Source organism: Mixophyes fleayi, chromosome 2 (assembly GCF_038048845.1).
Source record: "Mixophyes fleayi isolate aMixFle1 chromosome 2, aMixFle1.hap1, whole genome shotgun sequence".
Taxonomy (NCBI): domain Eukaryota; kingdom Metazoa; phylum Chordata; class Amphibia; order Anura; family Limnodynastidae; genus Mixophyes; species Mixophyes fleayi.
In genome coordinates, this window is record NC_134403.1 from 143,825,241 (window position 1) to 143,849,531 (window position 24,291).

A 24,291-nucleotide genomic window follows, 5' to 3' on the forward strand; every position below is an offset into this window, starting at 1 on the left:
ACCATCCCTAGTATAAGCATATTCATTGTATATACTGTTGTGTGTTTTCACTATTTGTTATGCTTGTTGTATTTAAACTAATTTAGCATGTTCAGCATTTGTCTGTTTTAAATATTGGAAGTTTTATAAACTATATGTACACGTATTTCACAGAGAAAAGATGGATACAAAAAATTATAAGGTTTTACCTATGATACATGTACGGTATGTAAAAAGATTTGTACGGTATGTAAATAGATGTACATAGATATATTTGTATTCCCACAAAATAAAATAAGGGAAATATGTGAACAAGAAACCATTCAATGAGTATTATTTCATGTCACTCTTGTGTTTAGTATAAACAGTTATATGAAGTTATTCTTCACCGTGCACGGCTGAGTAAAACATTCTGAATGGTAGTAAGAGACTGGATGCTTTAGTAGACAAATCACCTGCATTATTCTGCCTGTGGAGCATTGTACACGGAGATCCATTTAACTCCATACAGAAGGCGAGCTGATCAGGCGGACATATCTCACTGAGAACATGATAGACAAAACACTTTGCTCATTATTTGAAGACAGTTACCTGACCTTGTATACAACCAGAATAAAAAAGCTATGAATATTAAACAAATGTATTCCTTGCTATCTTATGATTCACCCAGAGCCTTTAAAGCTGGTTTCAGAACTATCACAGGGACAGAAAGGCAGTAGAGCCTTTGTGTTATAAATGTATTTGATGTTGATTTACATTTTTAACATGTGTTGCAATTGTTCCATTATTCAATGTATTGCTTGTGATTCTATTGCAAAAATTACAATTTGCACTTATTACATTATCTTTTCCTTTTAACTTGAACACAGAATAAATAAACATATTATTATATTATATACACAACACATATAAACTACAGCTTAGAATAATATTCTCCCAGGAAGTCCTAGCATACCCACTTAGTTGGAATAAACACATTCAACAGTTTATTTCCATTGGCACCCAAAAGGAACTAGTATGTGGCCTTTATGGACTAAGGAAATTTCATGCCCCGATGAAGGGCACAATATTCAAATAAGTTGAAAAGCAACATTAAAATTCCGACATATATAACTTGTATATTTCATTAAATGTCTAGTGTTATTATTACTAATATTGTTTTTATTTATCAAGTATTTCCATAATACATGGCACTGTACAAATGGACCAATGCACAGTAAACAAGTTTCTCTACAGTCCTTCCTATTAGGCTTGTATATAATGAAAATTGGAGAGTAATAAGGATTTATCCAGGTCTGCTAAAAACAGCAACAAATGTTAACATAAATAAAGTGGCAATTCTGAGAGAATCATTATCTCAAAAGGTCAATACATCTAATTTTATACAGCGTAGAACACAAATAATACATTCAGCATACAGAATGGTGGCGCTATGCAGTTGGTTAGAGATACTGTCAGGAAGAGAAAGCTTTACTGTACATAGTGACCATGGGCATTTAATAACTGCTCACTATAAGAGATGTTATCAACCTTTCTAGACCAATATTGTCTGTGAGTTAGCCTCAGAATTCACGTTTCACTTTTTAAATTAATGCCATATTCACTGCTGAATACAATTTCTAGTAGTGTGTGCATATATATATATATATATATATATATATATATATATATAATTTCTTTGTGCGTTTAATTTGGCTTTTGTTTTGAACTTGTGTATTATAATGAATAACACAACCCTACAGTAAATTATTACAGATATAGAATTCACCTCAGAGTTCCATAGCCTGAATCAGTGACTATCCATATATTTTACAATTAGGGGTACATTATTTCATATACAAACTAATGTTTTATGTAGAATAACATTGTATTTACACTGTTTATATGAACAGTGCACAATATATACTTTTTAGTGGGTGGAGAAAGTATGACTTTCATTTGATTGGAAATCTTTTTATTCAAAGGTTGGGAGCTCGACAAACACCTTGAAGGCGCTTCAAGTTGCACTATCTGACAGTAATACCGAGGCAGTTTACCTACTTACAGATGGTCGTCCTGATCAGGTACTGACTAAACAGCTTGAAGTAAATAAATACATAAATGATGGCATAGTATAACAAAGTATAGTATAACAAAGTCAATAAATGGAGTTCCAAAGCCTGTAGCAAGTAGCAGATAGCTGGCCGGTGTCACACGTACTGGGCTAACAATTCATGAATAGGGATTTTATGGTCCCAGAACAGTCATTGCCTTTTTTTCTGGAAATATGTAATCCAGATTGCTTAGTTTCTTAGAACTCTGTCTTCTGATCCAACCAACCCATCATAATTCGTGTGACTAACCATCTATGGCATTTTACAACACTTGACACCCAATGAATGACATTTGATGTGTGGCTAGGGTTAAGTTTCCATTTGGTCAATCCATGCTGTTTTTACATATAGGCAAACTAGGTGCATGTTTAGTAAGGCGCTGTTCGGGGAGAGTATACAAATGATTTTGTGATTTTTTTTTTATTTTCCTAGCATTTTTTTTCCTCTTTTTTTTTTTTTTACCAACCACAAGTTCCAACCACCCCCCAGATAAAAAAATCGGAGGGGATGTTGGATAGAGCAGTAGTATGTTGATGGGTGAACAGTTGCTTCCACCTAGGCCTCAGAATACAGATATTTTATTGGTCTATTTATGAATTTTAGATAAAAAAATAAGCAATTGATTTTTTTTGTGCTGTAGAGACAATATATTCCCCACATAATTGTAAAAAGCATTAATAAACAAATTAACTTTGAAGATAAATTTGAATTTTGTTTGGACAAGTATGTTATGGTGAGGTCTGAAGCTGGAAGTCCATAGCTGAATACAAGTCACTTTGTAACTTTCAGCAGATTCAATACAATAGATAGATTAGTGATACCACTTATGCGAGTTATTTATTTTCGGTTTATGTTGTTTATAAATGAAATGGTGTACCTGAAAAAATGAGACATAAGACGATAGATTTTTTTACATTTATTTTTTATTTATTTTTCAGCCCACTGAAACAATACTTGCTGAAGTTAATATCCTAAAACAAATTCCAGTACACACAATTGCATTCAACTGTGACGACACAGAGGCAAACCGCTTCTTGTATCAGCTCTCCAGTAAGACAGGTGGCCGTTTCCACTCTTACAACAGTTACCTGAAGGATCCTGATGCCCCCCAGCCTTTCATGGTAAGTTTCCACATACATATAGCATTTCTTTAATAGAGAATAGGAGGTGGTGCTTGTTCACTGCTTTTTCTATGTCCTAAAGGAGTAAGAGCAATCGAATTGACAAAGTGGCAATATGGATTTTAGTAGCTGCTTGCAAAGACTGTTCAATTCAGAAAGGAATAATGCAATTTTAATGTGATCAAGTTTACAGCAAAAATAGCAAATGTTTTTAAGAATGACACTAAAGTAAAATTTAAGCATTGAAAAATGTGACTTTATTGAATAAAGACTAAACCATTCAATATTAGGTTTGAAGTTTAACTTCCAAGGAAGGACAAACGATGAACCAGAGGCAGGGTCATGAGCTCCCAAGACTCATTGATGCATGTCAGGAGTGAAGGCTAGCCTGTCTGGTCCAATCCCACAGAAGAGCTACTGTAGTGCAAATTGCTGAAAAAGTTAATGCTGGCTATGTTAGAAAGGTGTCAGAACACACAGTGCATTGTAGCTTTATGTGTAGGAAAAATAAGTCAGAGCCTTGGAGGCCCCACCTTGCAAGCATCTGTTGCTGACATCTTGGTGCCAGATGCCACAAGACACCATCAGAGGTCTCAGAGGGACCAACACAATATTAGGCATTTGGTTTTAATGTTGAGCTGATTGGAGTGTGTGTGTGTGTATATATATATATATATATATATATATATATGTATGTATATTATATATTATTATTATTATTATTATTATTATTATTATTATTATAATTTAGGAATCCCATGTGAATGCAATTGTCCTCTCAATCAATTTCCTCCTGTTTCAGATATATTGCAAATCTGGACATGTATCAGTGAGATCAGATTTTATGATATGTATGTGTGGTTTCCCAGCTTGCATACATTAATGTTTCATGGTTCATAATGTCATTGAGCAATCCAATTGTGTATACACTGGGAGGATCTGTCACCATCCTCCAGCACCTAGCAACAACAAACTTAGCTAATGATGTTATGTTAAATATATATTTCAATAAGCGTTTGTTATGGCTCTCTTCTAGGATGATACCAAAAGGACATATCTTGGGGCATAAAGCAGGAGTTGCTGCCACTGTTAAAAGTATACAATTCTATATGTCCACCCAGAATTTGTTCCCCACTGCATATGCCCAGGATAGTTTTACATTTAGGGCAATCAACAGTGCTTCACCTACCAATTTTAAACATCCCAGTGGGGGTGAGGTATACCCTATGAAGAATGTACTTGTTGATACCTTGGGCAAGAAGTGGCATCTTTTGTGCCCCTTAGCATCAGACTCCATTCCTCATAAGAGATATCTCCAAAATCATCCACCCACTGAGATATGGAAACACCTGTGAGAGAAGCTGAGCATAAAAAGATCACCTTACATGTGCCTACCTTGCACAGGGTGTCTTTAAGAAGAGAGTTAAGAAGTTGGGGGGGTGGTCCCAAGATCATGGAGCAGTTGGAGATATCGTTAAAAGTAAGAGTAAGGGATTCATGTCTCAGCTGATGTTAGATAGTTGTTTACATAGACTTGAGGACTTGTAAATGGGTATTTTTTTTGGGCAATTCTTTATTTTTGCATGGTCAAAAGTAGAGATACATAAATTCGTATAACAGATAAATGGATCCAAAACTGTATGCACAGACCAATATGCAGTTGTAACAAACATGGTAAAAGATAAGGGGTCTGCTCACCGCACAAGGAGGAGATTAAGAGAAGGGCAGGGATCTACTCTCTGCAAAGAGCCAGTGGGGGCATACCTGGGTAAATACATGGCCTCTTTTATGGAGGTAATAAGTTATTTCCTCCATGGCTGCTATGTGCCAGATCTGTTTTTTGAGTGCTGAACAGGAAAGGGGAATTGGGTTCTTCCAGTTTTTAGCTGCAACTAAGATATGTGAGGCTAGTTTCTTGGAAATGTATTAAGGCCCTGGGAAGGGTAAGAAACACCCTTGAGCCCCTTGCTACTGGGGCTTGAAATATGCGGTTCTATTATGGAACATGACCACCACATGTGAGCTAGAATGCCCCTGTGACTGTAATTTCTCCAACAATTGGGTAAGGCTGAAGGAAACATTCTACTAAGCCTCACTGGTGGATAATACCACATTTAATATATTTTGTAGAAGGTCTCTTTAATCTTAGTAGAAATTGAACTTTCAACAGTTACTCGTCTTATGTTCTCCCAGCCCTTCTAACCTGGGGGGGACCAAGGTCTCTCTCCCACTCCACCTCATGGTAGTTCCGAATAGGCAGAGCAGTGTCAAGTGATGGCTGCGAATACGTTTAAAAGATGTGAGGTCTCTTAGAGTGCAAGCTGATGGTGGAGAGTGTAAGAAATGTTACATACCTCTGCTGAAGGTTAGTAAGGGAAAGCCACTGGCCCTTTCTACAGAAATCGTGGGGACCTTGAGATAGACTCAAAGGCAGTTTGTAAATCTGGAAATGCTGGGTTAGCCCAGGTAGGAGTCATGGGGGAGATGGGAGAGGTGATACTCAATTTCAATTGGGTCCCAGTGTTTAGTTGAGAATTTTAGTGTTGGTGGTAGTTTGGAAGTCGTGGCCTGTGTGCTTTATGCATGCCCCATAAGCTAGGTAGATCAGGCTTATCTAGGTAGCCAGACTCGTTATCCACCCAAGAGGATGCTGTGGGTGCATATTATGCAGCCACGTGGGAGAAATGAGAAGTCGGGTAGTACAGTTTTATGTTGGGGAGTCTCCTTTCCTCTCTAGGGATAGTTTTTTCAGCCGAAAGCCTCAGGGTCCTACTGTCCAGATGAAATGAACACAGCCTTTCTGTATATTGTTTAGCAGGGAGAGAGGGACTGCCATTCAAAGGGTCTGGAAGAGGTAGAGCCACGTAGGGATAATATTATTTTTGACCATTATGATCCTGCCCAGACATGAGATAATGAGGTGGCTCCGATAGGACAAATCAGCCTATAATTTGGAGAAGAGCTGGGGGAATTTTGTTTTTTTTTAAACTTTTTATTTATAACAGCAGATGTATATAAAGTACAACAGTACATGTCCAAAACATTTTCCAAGTACCAGGAATACGAAAGCTCAAATAAGAAAAATAAAAAGCGCAAAAAAACAACAGAAAGCATATAAATAAAGTTTTCACAACAAGGTACATTCCAAGAGGAAGTTAAAGATCTACAAGTTAAATATTGAAGTAGAGAATTTTCCCAAAACCAAAGGTAAATCCTGCACGCACCATTGTACATAACAAGCAGATAGAATAAACTGCCGGAATTTTTTTATTTTTTTATTGGGCGTAAAGGGGGAAGGGGGTTGGAGGGAAGGGAAAAGGACAGTCCCAGTTGGGTATGTGTGTCCAGCTGAGAACCCAACATATCAGTATGATAGTAAAAAAGGGGGAGAGGCGAACAGAAGGAGCACAGAGAGAATAGGAGAGATGGAGTCACAAAGATTGGAAAAAGAAAGGGAGGGGAGAGCATCTAAAGCTTATAAGAGGCCTGGCATAGAACTGTTGTTAAAGTTATACCAAGGATCCCACACTTTGTGGAACGTGGGAACTGTGTCATGGAGAAGACTAGTCACATATTCCATGGATGCAGTGTGCCAAGTTCTTTTCATAACGCCCTCTCTAGAAGGTTGTGAGGCCTTCTTCCACTCACTAGCTATTTGTAGCTTAGCTGCATTATATATGCACCGGATAAGCTTATCCGAAGTCTTTGTGATACCTTTGATAGGTTGGTATAGAAGCACCGAGAGTGGATTCTTAGGCACGTTGATTGAGGTGACCTGTCGAACCAGTGATATTACACCATCCCAAAATCTAGACACCAGAGGGCAATCCCACCAAATATGAAAGAAAGAGCCCACCGCCCCACAGTTACGCCAACAGAGATCTGAGGTATGGGGAAAGATGGAATGAAGTCTCTCAGGGACCATGTACCATCTGGTATAGATCTTGTATGTATTTTCGCGGCTGGCTGTATTAATGGATGACCTCGAAATCCTGAGCTGGGGGAATTTTTCTTGAAATACAGCGAAACCCATATATATTTTTTTGTTTTGCCATTTAAAAGTAAAGTGAAATTTTAGGGAATCAGCTTCTTGATGTGGGACATTGAGGAGCATTTTAAATAGTTTATTTTTGTAGCCAGATGTCTGCTCTCTAAAAATTGTTCTGGTTTTCTGGGATTTCCAACTAGTCACTTAACTCCCATGCACAATGCAAACCACCTGAACATGACTGACTGTACCAATGTACTGTACTAAGAAGGGCTATGTAAAATGTAATTAGATTAAATATATCACAACATTTCCGATTTGCAGAGTGAAGACATTCAGTTACTTTTAAATGAGATCGAAGAGGGAAGATCTAATCTGGAGAAGATCAAAAAGCTTCATAGCGAATGCTTGATGTTAGACTGGTACCACAATGGAGACAAGGATTTTTCACAAAGGTAGCAACAATGTAGTATATTGTACAATGGGCTTAATCATAGCAGAGTAAATATGAACCCACTCCACAAACATTTCTTATCATGTATCATTTTTGTAGCACAGGCTTAAACAATAGGTGGCAGTGTACTGTCTAGGAGCATCTGTGATCTAATTAATCTAAAATCATTATCCCTGTTAATGATTGGGGCAAAGAGAGGAAATATTTGACACTCTCAGATCTTTAAATCATTTATTCTAAAAATTTCCATTAAACTATATGATTTATACATCTTGAAGTACCAGGTAGGTAACTCATTTTCCTTCATCCATTGTGGAACTATAGATTACCCCCATCAGCTGAAGATCATCAGGTTGTTGACATTCAATTGTAGATACTGTATAAGGATTGTTCTGATTTGACAAATGTATCATTAAACCACTTATTGCAATTGTCATGTTATGCTGCCAGATGTATCAAATTGTATAGTTTATTCATTCTAAATGTTTGAGGTATATATACCAGTGTTTTGTGCTGTTATGCAAACTGGTAAATCTTATAAATCTTGTATTGTAAGCAGATTAGATTGTATCCATTACTCATTTAAAATTATTGGCGATATATTTAGTGTAAAATGACAAGACAGCAAAATTTGTGTTATGTGCTTTGTTGACTCTTACCCTGTAAATCTTAGGCCCCTTGAGGCACAAAGTCAGAAATCTCTCCCAAGGTTGAAGTCTGCACAGGAACTCAAATCGTCTTCACAATTCCTGAACAAATCAAGTGTAACTCCACCTAGGTTACTCCGGGGGAAGAAAGGTCGGCACGCAGGTAACCTCACTGCTTCCTCATGTCGCTAGATGGAAAAATAAAACTTCCAAATTTATTAACAGTATTGGTGGCATTTCTTTCGCCAAATCTCTTGCTTATGCACTTATGAACTTATGCAACATCATAAACCTTTGACCATAGGGTTTTAGGATCAATGGATAGGATTTTGTTTTAGACAAATACTGTGTTGCAGCTTATGATGATTTGGAGAACATATAATAAGTCGCACTGTACTGGCTCCACCTACTCATTACAGTATGCATGTGAATATAGATTGTTTGAGTTGACGTGGTGAATCGTACAGACCATGCACATATGCTTGTGTCATTTGTCTCAGGCAAACTTACCCCATTTGTAGCTACTGTGGGCTGTACTAAAGGGATGACACTACTTGCCTCATCCAGTTAAATCAGCAAAATTACTTTTATGGAAATAGCAGTCTGCATGTAAACATGTTTTTTTTTTTTGCATATGATTTCTGCTTACGCAATGTATGCAATGTATAAAAATAACAAATAAATATTACAAAGTATATTTTTTATAGTTATATAAGAAGAAACAATATATATTGGGCCTCTTTCATTAAAAAACTTAAGCAAGAATTTGAGTAAGTTTTCTTACTTAAGTTTTCTGTCCAAAACCATGTTGCAATGCAAGGGGTGTAAATTAGTTTATTATTCTGCATGTTAAATATTTGCTATTTTTTCATGTAGCACACAAATATCAACTTTAAATTTCAGTGTACAAATAAGGTATCAAGTATTTGTGTGTTACATAAAAAGTATTTAACTTATGTGCAAAATAATAAACTAATTTACACCCCTTGCATTGTAACATGGTTTTGTCCAGAAAATTTAAGTAAAAAAACTTACTCAATTTCTTGCCTAAGTTTCTTAATGAATCAGGCCCATTATTTTCAGCAAGGACTAACTGCTTGTTTTTTAAGCCTTAATTTATTTTCTTACTTGACTTGACTTACATGTATCAGAAGGTGTACCCAGTGAACATCTAGGTATTGGTGGTACTCAGCAGATGCTTTAATGGCTTACTAGGAGATAGCTGATAAAATATCATAAGTTGGAAGTCAGTGCAGGCGTAAAAGTAGTGGTCCAAACATAGCCAAGGATCACAAGTGAGTGGGCATATATGGTTCAAATCCATGTCTGAACTAGACTAACATAACATATATATGCTGATACTTAGATAGAAACGAGAACCTGTTGTTCAGACAAGATCATAAAATGATTAGCCAGAAGAGAGATGCAAATTAGAGTTCTGTGAAAGTCTCTGAAAAACTAAACAGGAGAAATTCAACACCTGTGTCAGTGTTGACCGAGCACGGTCAAGCACTGAGCCACCTTATACTGTATCAGAAAGCAAATTGTAATTCAAGTGGACAATAGTATACAAATAATGAAGGTTAATGTGAGAATCCGCCACAATACTGGCTACAGGCGACAGGTGGCAGTGCACAACTGCAGCATCACCTTACACAGCAAAAGTATACTAGCTGCTGCAACACTCTTATATACACTTACTGCACACTCAGCACTTCCACTAAAGGTAAAGACGATCAAGACAAAAAATATTCAACTGTATGCATCCGTTATAAAGCCCTCACTCCTACTAAGTTTTGCACAAGTAGAGTTTGGATTTGTGCCTCTCTGTTGCTTCAAAGAGTCTTGTTTGTTTGCCTGTTCATCTACTTCAGCTTTGTCCCTTTTGATTCTACCTTTTCCAACCCATCGACTTCATCTTTGCCCCTCATGATTCTACCTTCTCCGACCCACCAACTTCATCTTTGCCCCTCACGATTCTACCTTTTCCAACCCATCAACTTCATCTTTGCCGCTCACGATTCTACCTTTTCCAACCCAACGACTTAATCGTTGCCCCTTATGAATCTACCTTCTGCAACCCATCGACTTCAGCTTTGTACCTCATGATTTGTCCTATCAGGACTAGGCAGCTTGAATAAACATGGTGTGTCTCTGATGGATGTCCCAGACAAGTGGTTTTCTCTTGGGATAAACGAGCACTGTGACAAGAAACCTGCTTATTTAAGATTTTCATCTGAAATGTTTAGAAGAATACTGAAAGGAAGCTTCAGGGATCAGCCTCAGGCATTAATAGATTCAGTCCATTGGTTGCAGACATATTTCTGTATTATCCTTCATAACTGCACCCTCTTTATAATGGCAAATTTGACCCCTGCTCTCAGCTGGGAATATGAACAGGAAGGACTTCAGTGGACATCGTTTTTGATTTAATTGGAATTGCTTGATTATTTGTTTTTATAAATGGAGATAACACTTATATCAGCTATTTTGTAGATGCCTACACATTTATCTATGTGATGCCAGTGCTATGCATATATATTCTTAATATCTGACTGCAGGTTACTGTTGAAAAGTTTTCCTGCTGGTTCATAAAATCGTAACTAGTCTGTAAAATGTAATAGAAGTTTGTGAGGTATACAGTATATATGTACAGTACATCTAATCACAGATATATAGTAAAACATTTCTGTTCCTATTGTGGAAATACCAACAGAGCAAACAAGGTCTAGCCTGCTCAGGGCATTGAGTCACGGTGTGAGACTGTCTGAGAGTATAACAGACCTGGATGTTTCCCCAGAAACCAGAGATCTTTTACTCAACAAGGACCTGAAAACAACTTCTGTCCTTAAAGGTAATGCTTTTCATGTAAATTAAAGGTTAAATATAACTGAAATACTGCACTAAAAAATGCATATCTCATAGAAACATAACTTATTTATTGAAATTGTGCTTTGAGCCTATGTCTTGTACAGGGTATATCTTATGCCACTTATGCTTGCCTACTTTTCCTGTTGTCTGGTAAGGCTCTAAGGGCTAGATTTACTAAGCTGTGGGTTTGAAAAAGTGGGGATGTTGCCTATAGCAACCAATCAGATTCTGGCTTTCATTTATTTAGTACCTTCTACAAAATGATAGCTAGAATCTGATTGGTTGCTATAGGCAACAACCCCACTTTTTCAAACCCGTAGCTTAGTAAATCTAGCCCTAAATCTTAATTCGCTTTGTGCTGTGAATGCTCCTGTCACACACTTAATGATATATTCTGTGTTGTAGCATTTCTTATTCAATTGTCCTACAATGTTATACAATTTTACTGATCTGGTGTGTATGTGATAAATGTCAATGTCCTTTTCTTTTTCTTTTTTCTTCTCAGTGTCATATACTACTAGCATTACTGATTGTTGGGTACATTTGTTTGTATGTTGTGTTTGTTTATTTGTTTTGGAAAACTCTTTATACAATTTGAAAAAAAAAGAAATTGATCTAAGTGCACTAATAGGCTGAAACATATAGCAACAAATTACATTTGTTTCCTTGGTAAACTGCACTAGAGTAATGTTAGAGTAAGTTAGAACATACTTGCCTACTCTCCTGAAATTTCCTCCCGGACTCCCAGAAGAGTGGGCATCCTTCCGGGTCGGTGGAGATGGGACTTAATGACACAATTTGCATAATCAAGCCCTGATGGGAGGCACCGCGTCACCACACCCCCTCCTGCATCTGTCACCCGACCTCCCCTCTGGGATCTCCCGTAGGGGAGGTTTTAAAAGTGTTCAAGTATGAGTTAGAATATGATTAGTTGCTGTGTGTTAGAGTATACCAGTGAGCATAGTATCAAATAGGTGCCATAAAATTCTGACTGCTGATAAAGAGCATCCTGACAATACAATCTATCAATTTTTAAAAAACCTGGTAAGTGACATCCTTCCCATTCTGGTGTCCTATCTGTGTAGCGGGACATTCATATCAAGAATTTGCTTTTGTTTCAGTAAAATAATATTTCCAACATTACTCTTGAAGTTTTCAAAAATGTCCCCTTCTTAGTCCTAAGTACCTTACCTTATCTTTACTAAAATATGCGACTGATTCTAGATGCAGCACTGAGCAGTGCACGTGCATAATGTATGTTGGGTACAATAAATAATGTGACATCTTTTGCATTATAGTTTTTATTATGTTTGCTCTAAAAAACAGATTTGTGTTGTGATTACAGATTTACGCCTTATAGACGAGACAAGTCTGCTAGAAAGGCCTAAGAAGTTGCTAAAAGAGTAAGTGAATAGTTTAGAGCTTTCATTGTATCATGTGCAGCATGCTATAGTGTCCTCATTGTTAATAATATTTCAGTAGTCTGGACATTTCTTCATTACGCTGGCTGAAGAAACATGGACTGGTTGCGAGAAGGCTAACGATAATGGATGCCCTGGCACCCACAACTGTTCCCCACACTGCTACATATGTCCCAGTACTCGACAAGCACGTCCTTTCTAAAGTCTTTGATGAGGTAAGGACAACCAGATCTACAATGAATAAATTATGGAATTTATTTCACAGCTTTTGTCTCTTGCCACTTGGGGGCCACCTAGTAATCCAGGTCTCTGTAGCATTGTTGTGATTATCACATCCTTTTATTTCAATTTCCCCTGGAATCATATTGGTGTAATCATACTAGGGACAAGAAATGCCCAATAAGTGTATTGTTTTGTTTATAAGGTGCACATATACCATTTTGGGATAATATTAAGTGATAATATTAAAGTGATAATATGAAGGGATAATATTAAATATTAATACTTCCCAAAGGTGTTGGTACAAATGGAAAATAATTGTATTATTTTGTTTATGCAAATGTCTATACAATATGAAAACCTAATGTTGTTGTGGAGTTTCTTGCTTTGTTACCACTGTGGAGCTGCTATCTTCTCGTCATTTTTTGGCTCCTCAGTAGTTAAAAGTTATAGGTCCCCATTTACTGTAAGGAGCAAAGCAAAAACAAAGGAGCAAATTTGCTTTTGACAAACCATATTGCAATGCAATGGGTATAATTGCAATTTTGTTTTCCATGCAGGGAAAGAATATTTTTTTAAGAAACAGTTGTATAAATTAAATTTTACAAACACTTTCTGTGCTTAATCAGGATATATTAGATGGTGGATGAGAAAAATGATCGAAACATATGAGATGTACAGTCATGGCCAAAAGTTTTGAGAATAACACAAATATTGGTTTTCACAAAGTTTACTGCTTCAGTGTTTTTAGACCTTTTTGTCAGATGTTGCTATGGTATACTGAGGTATTATTACAAGCATTTCATAAGTGTCAAAGGCTTTTATTGACAATTACATTAAGTTTATGCAAAGAGTCAATCTTTGCCGTATTGACACTTCTTTTTGAAGACTTCTGCAGTTTGCCCTGGCATGCTGTCAATAAACTTTTGGGCCACATACTGACTAATGGCCGCACATTTTTGCCTAATCAATGCTTGGAGTTTGTCAGAATTTGAGGGTTTCTGTTTGTCCACCTGCCTCTTGAGGATTGACCGCAAGTTCTTAATGGGATTATGGTCTGGGGAGTTTCCTGGCCATGGACCCAAAATTTCGATGTTTAGATCCCCGAGCCACTTAGTTATCATTTTTGCCTCATCGCAAGGTGCTCCATTATGCTGGAAAAGGCATTGTTCGTCACCAAACTGTTCTTGGATGGTTGGGAGAAGTTGCTCTTGGAGGATGTTTTGGGATCATTCTTTTTTCATGGCTGCGTTCTTAGGCAGAACTTCTAATTGTATCCATCCGTTCTTGTAAATGAGTTAATCTGTTCTGATGATCTGCACCCTGTGTCACAAATAAGTCTCCGTCCCTTTATAATAATACCCAACGGTCTCATTACCATAGGCAAACCGAGGAGGGGGGGGGGTTTCCTAGTGACTGGAAACCCCCCTCCAAGCCTAGGGCACTGTATAATTGAGGTGGCTGGACCCTGCCCCGCTTCACACGGCTCTGCTTGAAAAGAGAGCTGCGTGCACCTAACAGTAGTGCATGCAGCATTGCCCATGTATATTATAGAGATAGGAAGAGTTGGAGAGCAGCCAAGCACTGTCTAATATTATAGCCATGCCCCTGTGCATGCTGGTCACGCCCACTGGTGGCATGGTGTAGAAACCCCCCTCTACAAAACCTGCGTTTGCCCCTGCATTACGTTATAATTTCTATCGACCTGTCTTCCCTGAATAACCCGTGGTATATGATTTTACTATACTAATGGACCCCCATAAATGTGCCAAGATGTTAAAACCCAATCCAACCGACATGTATTAGGAACGAAACACTATCGATTTTACCTTGTGTTTTCAATCTTAATATAGCAAAATAAAATGAATAGAAACAAGTACAATAAACAGGTGTAATGTGCAAAAAACTCTTTCGTCATGTATATTAACGGGTGTGATCAGTCTAATTTTTCAGAATGCTAGATCCTATTAGTTGTATAAATTTGCATAACCATCTTTATCATCAGCAGCTATTTATATAGCGCCACTAATTCCGCAGCGCTGTACAGAGAAATCACTCACATCAGTCCCTGCCCCATTTTAGCTTACAGTCTAAATTCCCTAACATACACACAGACAAAGTGTATGTCAATTTAATAGCAGCCAATTAACCTACTAGTAGGTTTTTGGGCAGTGGGAGGAAACCCAGGCAAGCACGGGGAAAACATACAAACTCCACACAGATAAGGTCATGGTCGGAAATTGAACTCATGACCCCAATGCTCAGAAGCAGAATTGCTAATTACTAAGCTGCCCAGATAATGTTGTGTCTGAAGAATTGCAAAGTAACAGTCCTTCTTTTCATTATCTAATTGGATGTTTGCCTGGTGTGGTAGCTCCAACTTCATATAACTTTACTCCTGTTTTCAATCATGGATCAGTCTACATATCAGGGGCAACTCAGTACTAGTACTGGCACTAGTAGTACTTTTTCAACCTCTACTGGTAAAAAAAAGAATCTCAAAGAAAACATGAGCTCTTGATGTAAGGATTAAGGGAAAAAAAATATTGATGAATGTGGGGATTTGTCTAAAACAATGAAATAGCTAACATTTCATACACCACCTGCAGCGGCAATTAATAGCTCAGACCATGGCCAATTTTTGCTAGCTGCTGTTACGCGTACTAGAATGCCCATTGCAAAATTGAGTGCCCAACATGGTCATGCATCTTCTGTAACTTCCCATGCACCACCTTCTCACTCTGAGTGTAGGTCTGTCACCTCCAAAACAGCTACAGCAGTGAATTAAAAGAACATTGAGGCTGAAGAACAAATTGGGCACTTGCAGAATCCTGAGGAGGGTCTAAAGTTGTCCATGAGTGCTATATGTAAGTCTGACATTTCAGATTCTGACACTGTAATTATAGCGCAGCCTTCATCCAAAATTTCTCAAACATTTGTAAATGTGAGCATGAGTAGTAATGATGATGACTTAGACATTGAAATTGACGACGCTACTTTGGAACTTTCTAATGTGCAACATGATAAGGGGGATAATCGTTGGTATGAAAATGAAGATGCATGTGTCATACTTGAACAAGATAATGAGGGGGATGATGATGATTCTGTCCAAGTAAGGCAGCCACCAGTGGTACTACCTCATGCCAATGATAAACGCATTGTAATGCCTTGGCAAAAGACCAATAAATCCACCTCTTGTGTGTAGAAATATTTTTTTCCCAACCCAGACAATATTTGTCAAGTCATCTGTAGCTTTTGTGGCGCCACAATAAGCAGAGTTAGGGACATTGACCATCTAGGCACCTACTCACTGTTATGCCATTTGAAGCGAGTTCCTTCAAGTAGTTTATCAAATAGTGGAAAATTGTGTACACTAACAAGGAGTCCAGCATCAGCTAGCAGAAGAATGGAGAGACACCTCATACAATCTTCACCGTCAACACCTTCATCATCAACCTCCTCATTATTAGTATGTATATCGGCATCCAATTTTCAAATGCAAATTGAGTCCCCTAATGCAATCCATGATTCCCAAGAGACATCCTTGCATGCTATGGCTAATGCTGGGGTGAAACTTCTGTACAGAAGGGGACCAATAAGAGTAAGCATAGGTTTAAACAACAATTGTCTGTGAAACAAGCATTTGCAAGAGCAACCAAGTATGACAGCTTAAACCCTGTTGCACAGTGGATCTCTAAAGCCATACAGCTATGTTAGCATTGGATGTGCATCAAATTTCCATCATCAATGCATCAGGTTTTAGCAGATTAGTTAAGTTCATGTGTCCAAGCTTCCACATATGCTTTCACTTTTGGGTGCAGCCCACCTTGGTCTATTGTCTTGTCTAAAATGTCTATTAAGGCCGCTTCTATTGATTTAATGAGCTTTTATTACTGCCTCTCTACAATCTGTCACATATGCTGTCTAATGTTGAAAATAATATTCTCAACCATTTCACTACTGGGTGAGACCCACCTTGGTCTATCTGTTTTCTTAAAAGACTATCCTATCAGCCAGTGCCCTGCCACTATGTTTCATATTATCATCATCAGCAGCAGCTATTTATATAGCACCACTAATTCCGCAGCACTATACAGAGAACTCACTCACATCAGTCTCTGCCCCATTAGAGCTTACAGTCTAATCCCCCTAACATACACAGACAGACAGACAGAGATAGAGAGACTAGGGTCAATTTGATAGCAGCCAATTAACCTACTAGTATGTTTTTGGAGTGTGGGAGGAAACCAGAGCACCCGGAGGAAACCCATGCAAACACGGGGAGAGCATGCAAACTCCACACAACTAAGGCCATGTTCGGGAATCGAACTCATGACCCCAGTGCTGTGAAGCAGAAGTGCTAACCAGTAAGCCACCATGCTGACGCATCATAGGGATCATATCTTTTTTTAATTGCCATGTTTTTTTGTCTTAGCTCTGTCACTATATTTACCCATCCAGCTCGCTGCAGCCTTTGGACAGTATTGTCAAAAATATTAACAATTATGAGGTGGTCACTAGAAAATAGACAGTAAGTGAATGTTAATGGTATAAATACTAATGTAGGAACAAAAACAGTTCAAAATTCCATGATTGTACCGTTTTACAAAATTTTCAATAAAATCCAGTTCCAAAACCAAAACACACAAGGTTTTTCGACTAAAACCATAAAACAAAGACGTTTTAGAACCAAAACCAAAACACGGGGGTCTGCGCACAGCTTTTTTCAACACCTTCACTCCGCCAAACTTCTATGCAAATGTCTGCTCCTATGTAAATGTGGCTATGTAAATGTGTAGCATTATAGACATATCATGCCAAAAGAATAAAAGAACAAAAACACACATACACAATTTTGAAATAAACCTCTCCTAAAACCTTCACTCATCACAACCATATATTAGGGTTGTCAGGTGCTGAAGTGGAATATTGGTTAATACTGACTTGTATAATTTAGCTGCTGTTGCTCGTAGTAAGTGGTGGGGGTGTTTTTTTATGGGGGGGGGGTCATCCCCATTTGCAGTATGATGGTTAAAAAGAAGAACCTCAAAAAAGGAGACAAGAATATTTTATTTTCCATTTGGACCACGAGTGATTAAAGTGAATATTTTTATGCAAAATAAAGTGGTGAATAAGGGTTTTAGGGAGTCTCTGGTTTTCATGAGAGCATGGTCTCCTTGTTACAGTGAAACTATTCCACTGAGCACTGGGGATGTGCCTGTTTTATAATTATATATTATTGGTAGCAACTGGGGTCTGAGCAGAGGTAACTGTTAGTCACTTGCAGTTCTCCACTAGACAGCCGTCAGTATATATTTTTTACCACTGATTGTCGGTTACCTCTGCTCAAAGTGCTATCTGGTGGCAGGAACATGCAACAGGAGGTCCTCAAAAAAGAGGACCTCAGGTAACACACACAAGTTAGGTATGTGAGTTGAGTTAGACCGTCGTGAGACTGGTTAGTTTTACCCTAGTAAGTTTTCTGTCAATTTAAAAACACATGAATATATGATCAATTATAGGATAACTCATTGTTAAAAGTTAAGACCTCTTTATTAGCAGAAGCCCAGTGAAGTGGTGGGTGGCTAATGAAGAGTACATAAATAATCTATTATTTATGTTTAATTTTATAATATATGAACAGATTCAGCCACAATTGAATTAGCACACTGATTGGGAACAAAAATCTTCCCTCCACCTGGGACTATGGGTTGTAACTACTTAAACAGGTTTTGAACATTTGGTCTGTAATTAACATTTGAATGCTGTGAGCAGTTTCTGTAAAAGTAGGATCCACCCACAAGATGGGTTTTACACTGGATTCAAGGAAAATGTTCTTGCTCTTCATGCTTGGTGCACAGACTGAGGGGAGATGCTGCCTTTTGCTCCTAGGTGAGCATGCAGTGAAGTAAAAAACCTCATGGCCTACATAGGCTCTGATTAGTATGGAGTTTGAATGGAGTGTGTAAAGGTGAGTGTGAGACCGGATTTGTAAAGTGTTGTTGAATGGAGGATGTTCGAATATGATATGAGAATGAATGATTATTTGTTGTAAGTGATATGAAAGTTTGAATACAGATGGTAAATGTGATTGTAAAGATTTTGGTTTGGTATAGACAGTGTTACATAAATGCATGCCTTGTTTGGGATAGATAAATGAAAGCATTTATGTTATACATAGTTTGGGATATATTGTTGATATAAATGGATGCGTTTATGTTATACATGGTAAAGTTTTGGTCATGGAAGCAATAGTGTTCTACATAGTTCTGTGGTTAATGCTGCAATGGAGTTTTTGAATGGAAATAGTTTGCTTTATGCAGTTTAGTGTTTATGCATAGAAAGTGCAGGAAGTGATCAGATTGTAAAATAAAATGTTTTTGTTGGATTGTTGGTTTAAAGGGAAAGTAGAGCAGATAGATCTGGTTGAAATACCATGTGTTTACAAATGGCCGTTGGACTTCAGTGAGATGTGTGCATGCTTGTCTGTATGGATTTTCCCATCCCCCTTCACTACACAATGCATACACATACACATAGCTTAAAACATACATACACACACACACACACACACACCTTTAGACAATAGTCAAAACACACACACAATTACTTATACATTTATATTACAGGCAATAAGTGTGGTATATGGCATCAAAATCTATATTTTGTGTACGATATTGTTACGCTGTTTATTGTTCTATAATATAATTAGAGATGGTCACTGACCCCCGTGTTTTGGTTTTGGATTTGGTTTTGGATCTGGATTACCGTCGTGTTTTGGTTTTGGTTTTGGTTTTGCAAAACCGCCATTGCGTGTTTTGGTTTTGGTTTTGGTTTTGTTTGGTTTTGTTTTGCTATTTTTTGGGAAAATCCATGTTTTTGGGCCTAAATTAACCCAATTTAGTGCTCCAACTGTTTTAGAGACAAGTAATCTAATTGTTGAGGTAATAAATCATCCAAAAAAACAGTTTAATTCTTCGTTGGTAGGCCTTCATTTAATCTACACACAAAACAGATTGTCTTCCTCTCCATCTATGCATATTGGCAATGCAGCCATCGTCTTTGGATGTATATTACACCCTACACTTATAGTTAAATATGTAAAGAAATGGAAAAAGACAGTTTGCTTTCTGTCTCTATAGGCCCCCCTCCACTTTTTTAAAAAAACCAAAAATTCAGCCATTATAGACTGTACAATATTAATTGACATGGAGAAAGCCAGTTTGGTTTCTGTCTCTCTAGGCCCCCCTCCACTTGTATAAAATACTAATAAATTCAGCCGTTATATACTGTACAATATAAATTGAAATGGACAAAGGCAGTTTGGTATCTGTCTGCATCAGATCCTCTCTCCACTAGGAGTAAAATAGAAAACTATTCAGCCGTTATATAATCTAGAATATAAATAGAAATTGAGAAAGGCAATTTGGTATCTGTCTGCATCATAATCATCAACATCATCATTAGCGCCCTCGTCGCCTACACAAATCTCCCCCTCATCCTCTTCTAATTCCAAAGTGGCATCCTCAATTTGGGTATCACCGGCTACACTCGGGCTATTAAGGCACACATCAGAAGAATGCTCACGATTAGACATCCTACTGTTGGATGGACTCTCCACAGGGATTGTTGTCATTTGTGAATCAGAGCAAATATTCTCCTGTAATGCCTCACTGTTATCTTGCAGCTCGGCTTTGACGTGTAACAGTAGTTGTGCACCAACTGTAGGCTGGGTAAATTTTTGGGATCTGCCACTAATAGCCAAAGGTGAAGGCCTCATTCTCTCTTTGCCACTGCGTGTGTAGAATGGCATGCTTGCAATTTTTTTTTTATCGTCACTTAACTTTTGCTCAGTTACACTTCTTTTTCGCTTCAATACAGTAAATTTTTTTGGGGTTTTTGTTTTTTGCACTAATTTGAAAACACTCTGTTGTTTGACATTGCCTTGGCCAGATGACGTACTGGGAACACTAACATCAGGACTGGTGACAGAACCTGGTTGCTCATTCAGATCATATGTGGACTGCTTTGAATCCATTCTGAGCGCAAACCACTGGGGAGTGCTAAAAATTATTTGGTAGATACTGCTGACAGATATGACTTTTGACAGCCAGAAATATTAATGCACAATTAGGGAGTACACCCCAAAAGCACTGAGGAGTGCTAAAAATTATTTAGTAGATACTGCTGACAGATATGACTTTTGACAGCCAGAAATATTAATGCACAATTAGGGAGGACACCCCAAAAGCACTGAGGAGTGCTAAAAATTATTTAGTAGATACTGCTGACAGATATGACTTTTGACAGCCAGAAATATTAATGCACAATTAGGGAGTACACCCCAAAAGCACTGAGGAGTGCTAAAAATTATTTAGTAGATACTGCTGACAGATATGACTTTTGACAGCCAGAAATATTAATGCACAATTAGGGAGGACACCCCAAAAGCACTGAGGAGTGCTAAAAATTATTTAGTAGATACTGCTGACAGATATTACTTTTGACAGCCAGAAATATTAATGCACAATTAGGGAGGACACCCCAAAAGCACTGAGGAGTGCTAAAAATTATTTAGTAGATACTGCTGACAGATATGACTTTTGACAGCCAGAAATATTAATGCACAATTAGGGAGGACACCCCAAAAGCACTGAGGAGTGCTAAAAATTATTTAGTAGATACTGCTGACAGATATTACTTTTGACAGCCAGAAATATTAATGCACAATTAGGGAGGACACCCCAAAAGCACTGAGGAGTGCTAAAAATTATTTAGTAGATACTGCTGACAGATATGACTTTTGACAGCCAGAAATATTTATGCACAATTAGGGAGGACACCCCAAAAGCACTGAGGAGTGCTAAAAATTATTTAGTAGATACTGCTGACAGATATGACTTTTGACAGCCAGAAATATTAATGCACAATTAGGGAGGACACCCCAAAAGCACTGAGGAGTGCTAAAAATTATTTAGTAGATACTGCTGACAGATATGACTTTTGACAGCCAGAAATATTAATGCACAATTAGGGAGGACACCCCAAAAGCACTGAGGAGTGCTAAAAATTATTTAGTAGATACTGCTGACAGATATGACTTTTGACAGCCAGAAATATTAATGCACAATTAGGGAGGACACCCCAAAAGCACTGAGGAGTGCTAAAAATTATTTAGTAAATACTGCTGACAGATATGACTTTTGACAGCCAGAAATATTAATGCACAATTAGGGAGGACACCCCAAAAGCACTGAGGAGTGCTAAAAATTATTTAGTAGATACTGCTGACAGATATGACTTTTGACAGCCAGAAATATTTATGCACAATTATGGGGGACATCCCAAAAGCGCTGGGGAGTGCCAAATATGAAGAAAAAATAATAAACCTCTATCCTCCTCCCTGCACTAGCGATTTTGGTTAGAGCAATTGCAAGAACAATATTGTATTCTCTGTCCCTGCTCTAATTAGCCTATGACTACAGCCTGCTCTCTCCCTCTGTCAAATGGCGATGGATTGCTGTGGAGGCGTGTATTTATAAAGTTGAAGTATCGCGAGAACCGAGCCCCGAGATCGGACGACGTCACAATGACGTTCGGCCTCGATTTGGATTCGGAATGGGCGGGAGAGTACCGAGCTGCTCAGCTCGGTACTCGGATACCCAAAGTTCGGGTGGGTTCGGTTCTCGGAGAACCGGACCCGCCCATCTCTAAATATAATACAACACACTTTAAATGACGTTATATCTTGTTGTGGTTATTCTTGAAGCTTGTCGATTTAAGGGAATGTAAGAATGATGTTTCTTGGTTAATTTAGAAGTACCTTTGCGAGGAGTTGGTTGACGATAATAGTCATATATATAACGGTATTAAATGGTCATACATACATTTGCCAGAATATTAAGGAGATTAAAACCCACAAAGGAGGTAAAAATCCTTTAACAGTGGCTTATCATATATTTTTAAATGTGTGCAACCAAGTCATTCTCCCGCACCCTGACCACTTCCTTGTGGGCAGGGTGGGAGCCACCCATTTCATGATTTGTGATGAATGGCGTCATTTTGGCAAAATTATGCATTCCACCCCATCCCCCTCCGTTCCTCACACTTCACCTCCCCTCCAGGAGAGGAAGTTGGTAATTATGATGTAGTATGATATAGTGTGTTTCCATAAACACATCCAATGATTTTGTGGCAATCATCCCGTACAAACAGAGTGCACTGATTAGGGAAGACAGAGGGCTTCCATCAGAGCAAGTGAAACTTGTGATGCTTAAGAAAATACACAAATTGCACTTACAGTCGCTGGCATTTAAAGTAGGCATTGGAAATTTATTTGGCTGTCTAACTGTTACACAGGTTGATCTACATTAACCTGTTCATTGCTGTACATAGAAACGAAAAAAGAGTTTGGAAATCCAATACTATTTATCTAGCGTGCTTCAGATGCCCGATGTAAAAACAGTTGTAATCCACGTAATTACATTCAAAATGCAAGAATTTCAGCATTAAGGCCTTTTGGAACCGATGTATCCATATAATATATTCATGCATATTATGCAATTATTTCCACCCCTCCTGTTATCTGTTGTCATGAAGCTCAATTTACTGAAATTATACCGATGGAATGATTTGTAATGGACAGATAAATAATGTTTTCTGAAATCCCTAATATTATGAATATATAAATAGAGTACTTTCTTAAGCTTACATAATGTTCTCTCTATATGTTTTCTGCATTCACATTTAGTGAAGTATGTCACATTTGAATGGTTACAGATCATGAATGATGAATTTTGGTACTCTATCCTTGTGAAATTTGACATGAATAGTTTATACATGTTCTCATTAGTTCTAATGTACTGTTTTACTATCTGTTTACAGGTATAACCATTTTTCATGTCCGTGAACACCTAAATTGTAATAATTTTAGTTGGTTATCATGTTCTTTGGATTTAACCTGTTTACACACTGATTACGTATTGTAGATATTACTGTATTTGCTAAAGAATATCCCTTTCAGATTTTGGTTTATCATATATTTATTTGTTTTATTATAATTTTATTTTCCTTTTTGTAGTTGAGGAACTGTTCCTCCATTGCAGTGGCTGCAGAAAATGATGCGTGCAATTATATTGTTTTATCAATATGACAAACCCTGTAAAATGGGCAAAGCAATACAGTTTAGGCAAATCATACTAAGGGGATCCATATCTTAAAGAAGCATGTGTAATATGAATTATATCCCTGCTGATGCATAGATCCTATGCACTCTCCATGTACAGACTAGGGTGCAAGAGGGAGTTGCCCACATTGTATAAACAAAAAACAGGGATAATCTGCACTCTCCGAACACATAATCAGTGCTGTACTAACTACTTTTCTATATTTAAAACAGGGAATGTTAGCTCCACATATTGCAATATATGTTAAGCTGACCAACTCACGCCAAAGTCCTCCCATTCTAGTCAGTCCTAACATAATCAGATAACATAATC

The 24,291-nt window shown here is 37.8% G+C and overlaps 1 protein-coding gene across 1 annotated transcript in view; it reads left to right on the plus strand.

The window, feature by feature from the left end:
- Positions 1-24,291, plus strand: part of VWA3B (von Willebrand factor A domain containing 3B) — a 129,573-nt gene that overhangs the window by 49,402 nt on the left and 55,880 nt on the right. Inside the window, exons 12-18 of the mRNA XM_075197718.1 lie at positions 1,944-2,042; positions 3,011-3,193; positions 7,506-7,636; positions 8,309-8,445; positions 10,999-11,136; positions 12,499-12,556; positions 12,633-12,789. Of these exons, the coding sequence (XP_075053819.1) occupies positions 1,944-2,042; positions 3,011-3,193; positions 7,506-7,636; positions 8,309-8,445; positions 10,999-11,136; positions 12,499-12,556; positions 12,633-12,789 (903 nt within the window). The remainder of the gene's footprint in view (positions 1-1,943; positions 2,043-3,010; positions 3,194-7,505; positions 7,637-8,308; positions 8,446-10,998; positions 11,137-12,498; positions 12,557-12,632; positions 12,790-24,291) is intronic.